Source organism: Rhipicephalus microplus, chromosome 9, assembly GCF_043290135.1.
Source record: "Rhipicephalus microplus isolate Deutch F79 chromosome 9, USDA_Rmic, whole genome shotgun sequence".
NCBI classification, from domain to species: domain Eukaryota; kingdom Metazoa; phylum Arthropoda; class Arachnida; order Ixodida; family Ixodidae; genus Rhipicephalus; species Rhipicephalus microplus.
The window spans coordinates 18,862,419-18,879,118 of NC_134708.1; the positions used below are offsets into that span (position 1 = coordinate 18,862,419).

At 47.0% G+C, this 16,700-nt stretch overlaps 1 protein-coding gene across 1 annotated transcript; it reads left to right on the forward strand.

The window, feature by feature from the left end:
* The first annotated feature begins 12,349 nt into the window (after nucleotides 1-12,349).
* Nucleotides 12,350-16,547, forward strand: LOC142772190 (uncharacterized). Its single transcript, XM_075874360.1, has 3 exons — nucleotides 12,350-12,380; nucleotides 12,453-16,279; nucleotides 16,464-16,547. The coding sequence occupies exons 1-3, from the start codon at nucleotides 12,350-12,352 to the stop codon at nucleotides 16,545-16,547; spliced, it is 3,942 nt and encodes a 1,313-aa protein (XP_075730475.1).
* Nucleotides 16,548-16,700: the final 153 nt, after the last annotated feature.

Sequence of the window (16,700 nt, forward strand, 5' to 3'; positions counted from 1 at the left end):
TTTCTGTGTCACTACATGAATGAACTTCGTGAATATCTGATCATTTTTATGACTTCCCTTATTTGCAACAACTCGTCCGAGGTGCTATTTTATGCAACATATTTTTTTTCCATCACTATGATTTTAACTTCTCTGAACGGTGAAAGGCGTAGTCGGTGCTATATAAAGGTGTTAACACCTTTTAAACGACACATATTTAATAGAAACGTGTTTCTAGTTCTGGCTATGAAGGGCTACTGGAAGTTCGAGCAGATATGACAACATTGTTTCCTTTGACATGCGCCAGATACTGTGACAGCAACGTTCCCGGAAGACAGCGGCTCGAACTGACGTACAACTACGCCACCGTCGTCTTCAGAGATGGCAAGGATGCCAGCAACTCCTTCAAGTGCACCTTCAAACGAGGCGGCAGTACGTAACGCTCGTTTTGTTTTAAACTTTTGTGTGTGTGTGTGTGTGTGTGTGTGTGTGTGTGTGTGTGTGTGTGTGTGTGTGTGTGTCGCCACCGAAAACGACGTTTCATCGGGAGTGTTTGTTTTTTCTACGCGAGCAGCACCAGAGACAATGCAAAGCTTGATGATGCAAACAAAAACAAAACCGTGTTTGAATTCGTCATTTAACGCTTAAGCAACAGCGGAGCCGGTTGATCTTAGGGGGCTCAACGTAGTCTTCCTAACCAACGTTACGTCATTTTTCGGCGTAGACAGAAGTAGAGTAAAACAACAGCCCGCCACAGACCTTGCAAGGATGTCCGAACTCCAGCGGAAGAAATTAATGCGCTAAAGTGCCTGTGGAGCAGCCGGTAGAAGCGCGGTAGAAGCCCTTCGCCGCTCATACTCGACTCGCGCCACAGAGGCTGCAGATTGTCTCCGTGGGAGGGCGCCACTTGGTGCTGACGACTCCTCGGCGCATGTGCGGCTGGGCGGGGTTAAGCCAAGGTGGCGCGCATCTGTGGATTGGTTATTACTGGAGGCAGTGGCGAAAAAAAAATTTTTGCGCATGGTTTACCTCGAGCTTTAAAAGCATCGCTGTTGAAAAGGGCTAACGTTTCCGATTATATTTTTTTCTCATCACTTGAAGCATCACTTTTTTCTAAAGTTTTTAACGTGATGGCGTTAAAGAGCTCGTTTCGCAGAAATTCTGGCGTTGGTGTTGGCGGTTGTGAGCGGAAAATCATCTTTGCGTGACCGAAAAGTCGAGAAATATGCAAATAAAATAAATAACAAGAAAGTACGATTACGAGTGGGAATCTAACCCTGATCGTTTTCGTGGCAAGCGGCCGTTCTACCAGATTCACTCGCTGCCACGCCTCTGCTTATGAATGCAGCGAAAATAGCTTCCTCTGCTTGGAAATGCACCGAATGCACCATGCTTTACAGATACGTGCGTCCTGTATACATGCCTCAAAATAAAACGTCAAATACTGTCGTAATAATGCGTGGAAAAAGCGTCGTACATTGCCATCGGGTGTGAGAACATGGAATAATTATGACTTAATATTTTTAAAGCCAGTTCACTCCCTATACAGAAGGCACACGCACTACTGCACCCCTATGAACACGTATAGTTGGTGCATAGCAATTTCTAAAAGATTCCATGTATTGAGTGTTCGAAGTATGCACTAGGAAGAGAACGTCGCTGGCGTTCAACTCTTAAAGCCGAAGCTTATGGGTTCCGCAATTATTCGGGGGGATTCGGACTTGTTTAATGAGGAAGCTGTATATGGCTAGCAGATGATGTGTTTGTAGAAAGAATGGTTGACAATGTAGAGCACTATGTACTCTAGTATGGCCTAGCGCTAACCTCTCCGTAATACGACTCAGCGAGACACCACGTGTGTAAAGGGGTCGTAAAAAGGTGACTCTTTAAACGACAATGCGGGGCGGCCGACATCCACACGCTCTAACTAGGCGACGTCAGCGTGAGTAAACCTGCATGTACTCTTTGCTTATCGAGAAACGTGGAATTCCATGGCATAGCGTTTCCTAAAATTAAATAGAGGGGACTTTCGCACTGCTATCGTTCAGCGACCATGGTAATGGTAGTGCACGCATTTGCCTATAGTCTTCGTACTTATGGGCGACGAATCCCACTTGGAGCTTTGTTTATAGCTCTCGTTCGGTTTTGTTTCGAAGGAAAGGGCAAATCCTTTTGAACTTTTTGACCCGATTTTAAACGACAAGCATTAAAAAATAAAGTAGTGAAGCGCAAGTTTAAAGCGCAACCGCTGAACATTTGCTGATTTTTTTATTTTGTGAGAAAAAAAGCTCCAATCGACCCACGAGCTCACACTGAGATGGAAGTACAGAGATCAGACGAATCCGTGCACTACCCATCATTCCCATGCTCGCTGGAGCACCGTACATTGCATCTTCCGTAGACACTATAGCGCTGCAGAGTTCCCTCTAGTGTATATTTAGAAAACTCTATGCTCTACAGTTCTTGCGAGTCGTCTACAGTGATTCCATGGCAGCACTACGGGCGTTCGCCAAAGGGACGGTCTCTGAACAAACGCTGAGAATACTGCAAGGCAAGAACATGACGCATCATCTGCATAGTTGGTTCCCAGCTTACCTTGGGCAAATCAACGATTCCCCCCCCAATCTCAATGAAGCAGCACACGAGGCGGCGCGAGAACTCTCCAACCGCGCCTCCCCGGGGATGCGTTTTACCGTTGAAGGGGATAACCGGGAAATTCTTACAACATATAACGAGCTCACTAAACATTTCTACCTGTCTAGAAGGATTTTCCCTCCACCTCACAAAAATCTAACCCGGCCCCAAGCACTTACATTAAGGCTTTTGCAAACGCGGATGTACCCTACTTTGAAAATGTTACACATCATGTACCCTGACCTATACCCAAGTAATCTTTGTCCACATTGTGGGGAAATAGCTTCATTAGAACACATGCTCTGGCAGTGCACCAAATTCGCTCATTTATCGCACATCACCTCTGCCAGATGGGAGGCGGCAGCTCATCCTTGGCAGATCAGCTCTGGGCTGTCCACCAAGCCCGCGAGGTGGCTGAGGAGCTTGGCATCTCAGTCCCCACGTGGGAGCTGCCCGCAACACAGTGATCTGTGTTTTGGAGGACCAAATAAAAGTTTATCCAATCCAATTGCGAGTGTGCGCAACTGTGGCATCTGTCAGTGTCTATACCATACGCGATCCGGGCTAACTTGAACGCTGCTGCTCAGGTCATGTTAGGCGCCGTTGTTGCGGGACGCGGATCACGTGTGGAAAAGACGCCGACGAGCGTCTTTTGTGCGCTCGCAGATGCCGTAGAGCTCCGCGACTCTCGATAGGAAGAGCGTCCAAGCAGGTATACTGGGGCTGATGTCCCTTGATAGCGCGTGTGGCTGCCGATGGTGCCGACCATTTTACAACCTCTTTAGGGTAAGGTGCGTTTCCAAAGATAGTGGTTGACGATTTCGAGTACGCGTTACTCTATATATATACTATGGGAGAGCTGTAAACCGTCCCACGGGCCTTACGCCTGATGAGGCCGCATCCAACCGCCTGTGTGTGTATAGAGAAAGTGGCTAACGATTTCGAGTACTTCGTTTCAACTATGGGAGAGCAGCGAGCCGTCCTTTGATGAATGTGGTTAAAAAAGTGAAGTTTATTGTACACTTAACTTGTACGTGCACAAACGAAACATCGAAAACAAGTAAAGACAGTGTATACATCTTACAAATGAGCACCAAAATCTAGTTGATCACTTGGTATCCAAATGTTACAAGTGAAAGGAAAATTAAAATGAATCAAGTTAATCACATTTTTACAGGATAACACTTATGCATGCGCACTAGAGTGGGCGCATGCCTAGTACGGGACAACTGGAAACCTCAGCTGTCCCTCTCTTACTTTGAAGAAACGTGTGTGCCATCGTCGAAGTAAAGCCTCTTCGCCGTGTGTTTCCAGCTGCTCGTTGATGTAATTCCACACAATGAGCCGTATTTTCTGTAGTCCGGGATAGGCGCCTCCATGAGGCCTGTGCCGTACTTCCGCTGAGCAGCATAGCCACCACAGTACGTACAAGATCACTGTAAATACCAGCCTTGCAGACAGTCCACGTTCTGTTTCCATGCCCACTGTGCGAAAGTCAAACAGGCGTTGTGCCATGTGCCAGACGCCCCTCGTCACCGAGCAGTGAAACAGGGCATGTTGGGCCGTCTCTCTTTTGCCGCAGTTTGGGCAGCGGTCATTTGAAACGACTCTCCAGTGTGCTAACCGGTCACGCGTAGGCAATGCCCTCCATCTTCACAACCAGTCAAACTCGCGCACCTCGTTAGCTACGCGATTGCAACGCCATCGTTTCCATTTTTTCGTGAAGGATTCTGTTTTTATTATTATTTATTTATTCATTTATTTATTTATTTATTTATTTATTTATTTATTTATTTATTTATTTATTTATTTATTTATTTATTTATTTATTATAAATACCTACATCGCCCATTGGGCATTGTTGTAGGGGGGTTACAGTAGAAAATAGAATACAAAACAGCAAAATTAAAAGCAAATAAATCGTGCATTACAGTATACAGGAGAAATCAACACTTGTAGTACAGCATTAGAACAAAAGTACAAAACACAGGATTATACAACGAAAGCAGTAATTATACATATAAAAAATCAACAACCAAGAGAAGTACAAAGCCAACGTTAAATATATGGGTTATTTCAGCAGCTCAAAATGCTGTTTCAATGGCTGTTAGGAAATTAGAATCAGAGAATATTGGTATTTTTAGTGCATTCCAGTCACTAATAGAATTTGGAAAGAAAGAGTATTTAAGGACATTCAATCGACAGGTATATTCTCTAATTTTATATAAGTGATTTTTCCGTTCGGACATATAACTAGGCGTCTTTAAATACCGCTCTTTATTTAGCCCAGTCTTACCGTGATATATATTATATATCACGGTAAGATATATGTATATCACGGTATTATATATCACGGTCCTTCCTCTCTGCTCAGTGTGGTATACTTGTCACCATTTCACTTGTTTCCTGCGATGAAACATCTTCCAGACCGCATGAACCTATTGATTCCACTGTTCGTTTTAAGCCACTGGCAGCTCTGTAAAACTTAAGTGGAATTTCTGCTCGTGGTCCGATGTACGGTTTGGCCATGAAAGTACATTTTAGTGTACTGCTCCAGTACATCAAGAGCCTGTATACTCGGGGTAGTTGCTGTCATCGAAGAGCTTCTGTTTTGTTTTTGCAGCCAGCGCTCTCATGAATGTTGGTATGTCTGGGAGACTCAAGCCTCCACGGTTTGCGGAAAGCTGTAAAAATTTCCTTTGTACTCTCTTGCAGGTTTTTTCCTCCCCAGAGGAAGGTTTGTGTTTAGAAAAAGTGGTTAACGATTTAGAGTGCTCTGTACTCTACTATGGGAGAGCTAAAAGCCGTCCCATCAATTAGATTTTGGTGCTCATTTGTAAGATGTATACACTGTCTTCACTTGTTTTCGATGTTTCGTTTGTGTACGTACAAGTTAAGTGTACAATAAATTTCCCTTTTTCGGATCAAAACGTTGAGGTTAATAGTGGGTAGTATCGAGACGTAAGATCACTGCATGTTGGGAAACACTGTTTCGAAAGGTCTCCATACTTGCACAAGCTTCTTCCCAGGTTTTGTAAATGTGTGCAGGTATACATGATACCTTTGGCTACATAAATATTTTGTACATCATATGCTTTGAATATTCTTCAAATTCTTTAGGCTAACGCGAACGCACGCAAAGTTTCAAGCCCGCATATTTCAAACGAGGCGACAGAGAAGTCGAAAGTTGTAACAGGACAGGCCTCGAGAGTTCGTGATAAACAATGGGCAGCACATATCAGTTTCGCTGGTGATCAGTGTGTACGATGTGTACGTTGAATTGTCGGTAAAAAAAAATGGCAGCATATCCACGGAGTGAATGATGGATAGTGGGGCGAAGCATGCGTCCGTCCATTCGTCCTTGCTTCCGTCCGTCCATGCGTGCGTCTGTGCGGCCGCCCGTGCGTCCATCCACCCATCCGTGCGTGCGTCTGTTCGTGCGTCCGCACGTCCGTCTGCGCGTCCGTCCCTACGTTCGTCCATGCATCCGCTCCTGCGTCCGTCTATGCGTCCATCCGTCCGTGCAGCCATCCGTGCGTCCGTCCATGCATCTGTCTGTGTGTCCATTCGTGCACCTATTCAACACTCCAAGTATCACCATCTCGCATCTTTTCATCATATATTCCTCATATAGAAGCACCGCCATCCAGCGGACATTCCAAGGACTGAACGAGAGGAGGCACACGCACACTTTCTTACGGCTTGCGCTTCGTGTCTACTTCCCACCTTTAACCACCTCGAGTTCATGGTATATACTAGTTCACTGTATTCATTGCACTGCGGCCCAACGCTCGCTCAACCTTTCTAAAACCAAAGAGGTTATGCCCAGCGAGTATAACGTAGCAACCCTTTCTTGTCAGATAGTGCTCAATGTACATGCCAATGGCTGCTAAGGGGGAATGAGAGACAAGAGAATTCGGCTTTTAGTTAACGCGCACGCTGCGAATGTTTTATTGTTCAACAACGCACATAAGAAATCTCCCACCGGCACCACCTTGGAGGTCAAAATGTAAGACTGGTTACACACTACTATTACGACTACGAGGGACGAACGGGTGCCGCTATAGGAAGCTTCGCCCCTAAAAACGATTCTCTATCGCTCCACTCCGTCTAATGCATCGTCCTGATCGCAGTCGCCTGCTTATCCTAAAAAAAAAAAATTAAGCTATTTAAATTCCTGCTTAGGCTGAACATATTTTGATCTACAAGAAAAAAAAAAAACAGGAAGAAATACAGTGGTGCACACTAGACAGTTAAAGCTAACAAGCGCATGGAAATGGGCTAATCAAAAGCTAACGTAATGGATAGGAGCAGATGTGGGCAAGCATACCCTGTGGGCTACTTTTTTTTTTTTTCATTTTGCATCTCACTGTCTCACCAAATATAAGTGGCTCCCACGCACCGTGATGGCCCGCTTCAAAATTAACGCGTCTGATTTCTCGAAGGTATCAACGAATTGTCAGCGCCACTCCTCGCCTCGTCGTCTTCCGACTTCGAGCCGGGAGTAAGGTAAGCACAATATGACACGTGCCTATGCACACCGCTAGCGTCCAGCGTAAGAGGTAAAAAAGGGTGGACGGCTGTTTTCTCTTGCCAGTCAAAAAACACGGCTCGGGCATTCAGCTTCAACGTGGCCTATAAGAGATCAGCGCAGCTTCTTGTCTCCTCCGAATCGCTTCCACTCTTCCACCCCCCACCCCCCACCCCCCGGCCTCTTCCTTGCAGCTCCATATCTTTCCCTCTTCTCTCCCTCTACCTCCTCCATTCCCTTACTTTCCGCCTCCTTCGGCACGGGGTTGACTTAAGTGAGCCACGATATCTGTTGAAATATGATCCGCGCGTGACCGAGACGTCGGTGTTTGTTTTGTTTGTACTTGTTCTTGTACGCAACGTGTGAATCAATGTGTCCCCCACATCGGCTCATGCGTGTACGGGGAAAAGAGTAAAAAAAGAAAAAAAAAACCTCCACCACCACGTGCGTGCTCACTTTCGTCACAACACCTTGTCTCTTCTTTTTTCTCTTTACGACCTAATACGGTCCTATATATATGTGACGCCGATGATGCCTCTGCTCATTCGCCTTCATGACTCCCTGTCGCGGTCGCCTTGATTTATTCACCGATCGGTGTCTTATACGCGTTCACATACGCCTCATACAGCGGGTGCGTGTGTACGAATGAAAACGCCCCCGCTGCTTGAAAGATGCCAGTCGTAGAGCAAGAAACGGACGTTTGACGTTGGTCGCCGTTTCGTGCCGCGTTTTCGCAGTTGTAAGCAGCAGTCTTCAGTACGCTTCTTCGTTTGGGAGGCCGCGCTTTTAGTTGGTTTGTGTCGCAGCTTTGGCATTTTTTGACAGCTGGGAAATGCGAAAAAGTGAAACCCGCACACCGCGCTCGCCACCAGCTCCCACGCATGCGCGTGCACAAACATGCTTGACGTCACAAGTTTGATAGTGTGACGTAGTTGTGTCTGCGTTCATGTGCGCTACAATCCGCATTACTTTGGGAGACGCCACATTGCATGCGCCTTTTCCCTGGTGGAGAAATCGATAAACATCTATTTACCTTGAATGCGTTCGCTCCGACGATATCAGTTTTCCTGGCCTCAACGGCAGAGGGCAGCAGAAGAAAAAAAATTAAAAGGATGGGTTTTGCCCAGAGTGCTGCAACAACAAACCTTACTGCAGCTCTGTTGTTGGCAAAGCGCTCTGATGACCGTGATGTAGTGGAGAAATCTTTTCACATATGACCATTTTTTATTGTAATAAACACGTAACTTGTTGCACACAGAAACTCATTGTAAGTTTTCGAGCAGTGACCTCAGCATTCCGATTGTTGTAATAAATAAAGCTTGAACAGGTTGAAAGATGCAGAGGAACAATATTGAGATTCGAGATTTGATTTATTTTCTGTATATATAACAAAAAAACGAAGAAAAAGCAAATGGCGCCATAGCCTGATGAATGATTTTGGTCCAAATTACAGCCTTATACTAAAGTGTCATAGACAACTTAGACGCAAATAGAGAACATCATTTCATGCAGAAACTCACAATCAGCATATTATAATCGGTTGTATAAACATCACAACTTGTCCAACAAGATGGACCTCATAAAGCTGTCTCAGGGGCAGTCAAGTGGCAGAGAGAGAGAGAGAGAGAAAGAAAGGAGAGCAATTATTTCGCTCGACAACGTCTTTGATCAGACTAACAACGCATTCATCCTATCGATGTTGTTGCCCAGGTACGGACAAGTGCGCCTTCGAGAAGAAACTCCCCACAACGACGCTGACACCGTGGGAGACTATACCAACCACGGAATCTTCGGCGAGCCAAAGTGCATCTTTCCCCGAGGAAGGTAAAACAACTATTCCTTGCCAACTGCTGACGCGGTCAGTCTTATAGTCTCTGCGTAACTTCGCGTCCTCTGACAGCAAAGATGTACAGTCGTCCAAACATTTAACTATAGCGCACGAGCGGCCATTCGCCATACGACTGAATGGAGTTCCAAAAAGCGTGAAAACAAATGAGGAGCTTTTTTTTTATTGCGATAGCCTTATACGGACACTATCGGCTGGATCTTGCCGCCGGCGTCGATGCCATGCACCGTATCTTTATACCTGTCTATATATACGAAAACGCAAGAAAGAAAAGAAAATCCAGGGAAAAAAAAGCATCCTGGCACGCGCAATCAAACGTGGAACCTCTGCATCGGGAACGCGAGGCGTTAACCACTGAGCCACCGCGGAGAACGTTCTTCACCGTACAAACGGCAAGCTATTTATATCTACCACTTACCGCTGCTGTGTTTTGGACATTACCAGAAAGATGGCGCAATAAGCGCCCGTCGCGCCACATCCCGCAGCGGCGCCCGCTCTAATCTCCTACGCGTACTTTGCCCGGCTTACCCTCAAGTGCACGCTTACAAAGCACATGCCCACAGAACAATTATTTGCAGCTTCGTTCCGTCGTATGGCGCTGGCAGACGGAAAAGTCACCGCTGCGCACGATAGGTAAAGATGTGGGCGGTTGTGCCCACGACATCGTCAGGGGAAAATGTGGCGCTGGTATGTAGTCTACGCTTGAAAAACTGCATATGGTCCCTATACAGTTACTCTAGTCTATGGTAGAGGTACTGTATGTGATACCTCTAGGTAGCAGAGTTGCGCATCTCTTTTCTAAACTTCACTAGCAACCATGCCTTGTGGAGAAGCTGACGCTGGGCCCAATGTTTGTACTTTTCGACGACGCCGCCTTATAGAAATGAATGGACCCTAGCCATCGACAGTGAAGGCAATGACCGGTCTTCGACACGCCAAGCATGTCGATCGGCGACACTATAGGTATGCCGCCTGCGAAAAACTGGCGCGGCTTTGTCACATAGCTTGCTATCCGTACCTACGCACGACTGTACTACCTAAAGGCAGCATATACCGTAACTCCAGTCTACGTGAGCTTAAAGCATCGTGATTCAGCTGGTGATGTGCTGGTGCGTGGAATAAGAGTGTGTTTGTTTTGTACTGCAAACGGTTTTCAACTGCTATAAGCTATATTTAGTTACCTTTCAGTCAATTTTGTTTTGAAAACTATATGAGTAATCTTTTCTAATATAATGAACTGTTTAGCAAATGCTTAGCGCAATATATTTTGTTTTGTGCTCGCCTCAAACTTTCGCGAATTGTGCACATTTGATCGGTCTAAAATAAATGGGTTGATTGATTTTAATTGGTGCTTTTATTATTATGTTTTTTTGTAAATGCCATCATTCGGTTGTGGCTGCTTTGGGGGTTGCATGGCCCAGTCAGGCAATTTTCGCCTTCATATCCGCGTCCCCGAGACAATCTCTAAATGATTTAATCTCCAGAATCAACGGATGTCGATCTCCTGCTTTCAAAGAACTTTGCGATATCACCATTTGACCATCTACAAATGAAATGCGAAAATTCATAGCACAAAGTCTTGTACAAGGGTCACACTCCTAAAGAGGGTACTATGCTCAACGTGGCAGATCAAGGTCTCGCGAAGAAAATTCTGAATTAAATATAACTTCAGGAAAAAAATGCAACCAGCACATTCAAATAAGCACCGTATTCAAACATTCAGACTTCATGTAAATAGGAGTTACATAAGGCGGAGAAACTTGACCTTTTAAATTCAATTATATTCAGCAGTGTACACTAATCAAGAGGTACATAAATGCAACGAAGGCTTATATGCATAGGCGAAAGCGAAATTCGTACAAACTATAAGTTCAACAGCTATCACCTATGTACCTCTGAAACTTGGCGAATTGCGCGGCTTACCAGTAGTCCACTTAAGACGAAAAAAAAAAAAAAACGATGCACGGGTGGCAAATGCAAGTTTTGATTTCTGGACAGGTGTAACCAGGAATTGAGAGAAAAACTAACAAGCTGTCGGCGTTAACGCAGTTATAAACACTGGGGTCACACATTTAAACTTCGTACGATAACCACTTGTAGTCTCAAATGATGAAACGTTACTCGACACTGGGCAAAGAAAAGACACTGATGCACAGGACAAGCATGTGCAGGAGAAGGTCTGTCCCACGAATCAGTATCCTTTCTTTGTCCTGAGTCACATTCGCGCTATCCCATAGTCAAGATTATTAAACAACTAGCGCAACTACAAACTTTGTTAAACCACCCGTACGGAATGCTTGGGGGGAGGAGGAAGGGCCACTTTTTTTTAATTCAAACTAGCCTAATTAGCAATATACATATCTAAGCAAGCTTATCGGGGTTTTAAGCCTGTTGATGAGGCAACCGCTAACATTCCAGGTATTCAAACCTTTTCAAATAAATACCCGAGGAAATGCGTATAGAATGCCGAGATTTAAAATGCCACTGTTTGAATCTCAATCACTGCCGTCTTGTTGAATTTCGCGCGCGGCGCCACGTACACGAGGGCAGTGCCCGTTGCGCAAACCAGGTGGTGCCACCAATTCGAAAAACGTGTGCCCCAAAGCCAGTTTGAGTATAGAGACGAGGTTACACTCTAACGAGGTTCTGTCTCGCAATCGTTTCCTTACTTTCAGGCGCTTCCTCCTTGCCACTTATTTCTTTAGATGACGCTTTAATATATGCTTATGTTGATGGTCGATGCATTCCTTGCTTTTCTATGTTTATATGCGTACGTGATCTCCGCCTACATTGCAGACAAGAGTTTGACCACCAAGCAAAACTGTCAGGAGAAAATAGATAGCTGCTATGTTTCCTGGATTGCAATACTGTCGAAGTTTTTACTAAGAACAGTTTGTTAAGAATTTTAAGGCGTAGTACGTGGTGGGGGGAAGAGCCTGGAGATGAGTAGTAGAATTTTCTGATTGCATGTTCTTGGGTTTGTATGCATGTGTGAGCGTGCGCCCGAACATACGAAATGCACATATTTCGGGTTTTTTGGGCTCTGAAATTCCCGGACAGTCTCCAGTGGCAGGGTAAAGTGTCAAGGCCAGCCACTGTCTGAATGGTTACGGGATTGAAATACTCCTACGGTTTTGTCTCAAAGCGTTAAACCATGCTGACACTTGTCATTAGCTAATGTAATTTAGAACACAAGTATAATTTTCACTCGGTTGAGCCCACGGTGACCTGAAAGGTAAACTTGTGAGCATGCATAATCGAGAAAAAAAAAAAGAATCGTTCTGTACAAGAGATGACTATAAATAAATAATCCCACGACCTTCGGGTCAGCAACCGAGCAGTATAACAACCAGACCACCATGGTCGCTTCGGTGATGCTTTGTGTAGATGGTATAGTTCTGACATGAATCTTACATGCGCTCATTACGTGAGCTCCACTTACCGATGTCTCTTCTCACGCAGGGGTGACTGCTGCGCCACCAGGAACCACCCTCGTCACGCCGTTCACCGAAGAAACTGTTCCGTGGTACACCATCGGCTCCACCACGCCCCGCGCCCCTGAATACTCCCCCAGCGTCACTCCTGAAGTGGGTGAAACGTTTCCCGAAACGCCGTTTCCCGGAGCTGTGACCGAGAATCCAGTTGAAGCCACCTTATTTCCGCAACAACAGGAAACTAGCCCATCCATGCCGGGTGCTTCCGTAGCGGCCACGACCGAAGTTGAACTGCTATCCAAAGTTGCAACTCCATCCACGGGCCTAGTACCCGAATTTTCGCAAAGCGTTTCACCACCGGAATTTCCCACTGCGCCGTCCTCAGCACAGCAAGAGACTTCCCACACGCTTCCACCTGAAGTGCCCACTATCCCAACCACGTCGTCTACGAACAACGTCGCGTTTCCGTCGCGTCCAGTCGGCGTCTCGCTGCCGGAGACATTCCCGTCGGGCGTACCAGTTTTCCCAACTACAGAAGTGTCGCTGCCATCTGGAGTGCCCAGTAAACCAGGCGCGATTGTACCAACAATTTCTATAGCCGCTACAGAACCCGAATTCGTGACAGGCACTCAAAAAGAAGTTACTGCTACATCGCCATTCGACGTTTCTGTAGTGCCAACGACACAAGTGTCGCTGCCAACAGGCGTATCAGGCAGACCGAGTTTTATTCCTTCGGTTTTTATGGGTGTTTCCATGCCGGAGACGGTGACATCATTTCCGACCTTGGTGACGCAGAAAGGAATACCCGAGACATTCCCATCCCTTGTTCCTTTTGTGCCGGCGAGTCCAGTGTCACTTCCGCCCAGTACGTTTAGTCCAGGGATGCCCTCGCTTACAGGGGGACCTTCTGTGTCAGGAACATTGACTGGATCTCCAACCTTTGTTTCTCACGCAAACGCTTCCACTTCGTTTCCTCCGGGAATGCCCGTCACGCCAACCACTGAAGTCTCCTTCCCTTCGGGTGCAGCAGGTGGACCAACCCTCGTTGTTCCATCAGTGTCAGTAGGTGTATCAGTGCCAGAGATAACTGGCACACCCCCATCCACCGGTCAGAAAGAAAGTACCGCGATGATGCCATCTGGTATGTTCACTGTCCCCACTGGTGAAATATCTGGTCCTTCTTTTTTACCAGGCATATCAACGGCTGTGGCGCCTAGTTTTCCAGCAGGTGTTTCCATTCCTGGTGTACCAACCATGGAGGCACCGCCATTATCTGGCATTCCAGGCCAGCCTACAGCTATCGTTCCCACAGTGTCAGGAGGGTTCTCTGTGCCAGGCACAAAGCCTGGTAGTTCCCAACCTTTACCACATGAAGAATTTACCACTCGGGTACCATCAAGTGCTCCAGGTGCTCCGGCTATGGAGGCTTCACCACCTTCTGGTGTTCAAAGTCAGCCGACAGCCATTGTACCCTCGGTTACCGTAGGAGTTTCTGTACCAGAGACAGAGACCAGTACTATGCCGTCTTTTCCTCACGAAGAATTTTCTACCCATTTCCCATCAGGGCCGTCAGGAATACCATCTACAGAGGTGCCGCCAATATCTGGCGTTACAAGCCAGCCTACAGTTATTGCTCCCTCTGTTGCAGTAGGTGTCTCAGTGCCGGAGGGAGAACCTGGTAGTTCACAGACTTTGCCACATGCAGAAATTACAACTCCGATACCATCAGGTATTTCAGGTGTGCCGATTACGGAGATATCGCCACCTCTCGACGTACAAAGCCAGCCAACAGCCATTGTGCCTTCACTATCTGTAGGAGTTTCTGTACCAGAGGGAGAGGCTGGTAGTGTGCCGTCTTTCCCTGTTGAAGAGTTTTCTACTCCTTTCCCATCGGGACCATCAGACATACCAACCACAGAGACGCCGCCACTCTCTGGTGTTCCAAGTCAGCTTACAGCTATAGTTCCCTCTGTAACAGCAGGCCTCTCTTGGCCGGAGACAGAACCAGGTAGCTCGCAGACTTTGCCCCACGGAAAAGTCACGGCACCCTTCCCGTTAGGTCCATCAGGCTTACCATTCACAGAGGCACAATTACCTTCTAGTAGTCCAGCTCACCCTGCAGGTATGGTTTCATCGGTATCTCCTGGTGTATCTGAACCAGGCACTAAGCCTGGTGGCTCACATACATTACCTTACATGCCAACAACGGAATTATCAATACCGCCTGGTGTTCAAGGCCAGACAACAGCTATAGTTCCTTCACTATCGATAGGCGTTTCTGTCCCAGAGACACACACCAGCAGTGTGCCAGCTTTCCCCCATGGAGAGCTAACCTCTTATCCAACAGGAGCTCCTGGCCAGCTAACAGCTGTTGTGCCTTCAGTATCAGTAGGTGTCTCCACACCAGAAAGTGGCGCCAATACTAGACCTTCATCATCGGAAGAAGAACTGACGACAATATCCCCGTCAGGCCCATTGGTCACTTCAACAGAGAAACCAACACCTTCAGGTGCTCCAGGCCAGCCACCAGGAGTTGTTGCTTCAGTTTCGGTAGGCGCCTCTGTTCCCGAGTCACAAACAATTACTCAGCCGTCTTTCCCCCTTGCAGAATTTACTAATCCTTTTTCGACAAGGCCTTCTGGTGTGCCAATAACAGAGCTGCCAATACTACCGGCCATTCCTGGTGAGCATACTGCGACCATTCCTTCGGTGTCACTAGGTGTCTCAGTGCCAGTGTCACAGAGCAGCAGTACACCGTCTTTCCCTTATTCAGAATTCTCGACCTCCTTTCCACCAGGACCTTCAAGTGTACCAACAACAAGGTTACCAATGCCACCAGGTGGCCCTGGTCAGACTACTGCGGCCATTCCATCAGTATCGGTAGGCGTTTTAATGCCAGAGACACCGACTGGTAGTCAACCATCTTACCCCCAAGAAGAATTCACGTCGCAGCGCCATTCGGCTCCGTCAGTTGCACCAACTACAAAAACAATGCCACCTGGTGTTCCGAGTCAACCTACAGTTGTCGTCCCATCCGTATCAGTTGGTGTCTCAGTGCCAGAGTCACAGACTAGCAGCCCACCATCTTCCCATCATTTTACGACTACATTATCACCAGCACCACCACATATACCCATTACAGAATTACCATTACCATCTGGTGTTCCGGCCCAGCCTACTGCAATCGTTCCCTCGATGTCGGTAGGAGTGTCAGTACCAGAGGCACCAACAGGTAGTCAACCATCCTATCCCCATAGAGAAGCTACGACACCGTTCCCGTCGGTACCAACAGTGGTTCCAACCACAGAAACAATATCATCTGGTGTTCAAGGTCAATCTACCGCTGTTGTTTCGTCAGTATCAGTTGGTGTCTCAGTGCCAGAGTCACAAACGAGCAGACCACCATCTTTCCCCTATTCAGAATTTGCGACTGTGTTTACACCAGGACCCTCAGGTGGGCCTGCAACAGAGTCACAAATGCCATCTGGTGTTCCTGGTCAGCCTACTGTGGTCATTCCTTCGGTGTCGGTAGGAGTATCAGAACCAAAGGCGCCGACTGGTAACGAACCATCTTATCCCCATGGAGAATTTACGTCGCAGTTCCCGTCGGGCCCAACAGTGATTCCAACTACAGAGACAATGCCGTATGGTGTTCCAGGTAAACCTACTGCCGTTGTTCCGTCAGTATCCGTTGGTGTGTCAGTGCCAGAATCACAAACAAGCAGACCGCCATCTTTCCCCTATACTGAATTTACGACTGCATTACCACCAGGACCTTCAGGTGTACCTGCGACAGAGTCACCAATGCCATCTGGTGTTCCAGCCCAGCCTACTGCAATCGTTCCCACGATGTCGGTAGGAGTGTCAGTACCAGAGGCACCAGCTGGTAGTCAACCGTCTTATTATCCTCATGAAGAATTCACGTCGCAGTTCCCATCGGTTCCATCACTTGTTCCAACTACCGAGACAATAATACCTGGTGTTCAAAGGCAACCTACCGTTGTCATTCCATCTGTATCAGTTGGTGTCTCACTTCCAGAGTCACAGACCAGCAGACCACCATCTTTCCCCTACTCTGAATTTACGACTGAATCACCACCACGACCCTCAAGTCTACCTGTGACAGAATCAACAATGCCATCTGGTGTTCCTGGTCAGCCTACTGCGGTTATTCCTTCGGTGTCGGTAGCAGTGTCAGTACCAGAGGCGCCGACTGGCAACCAACCATCTTATCCCCATACAGTACTCACGTCGCAGTTCCCGTCGGTCCCATCAG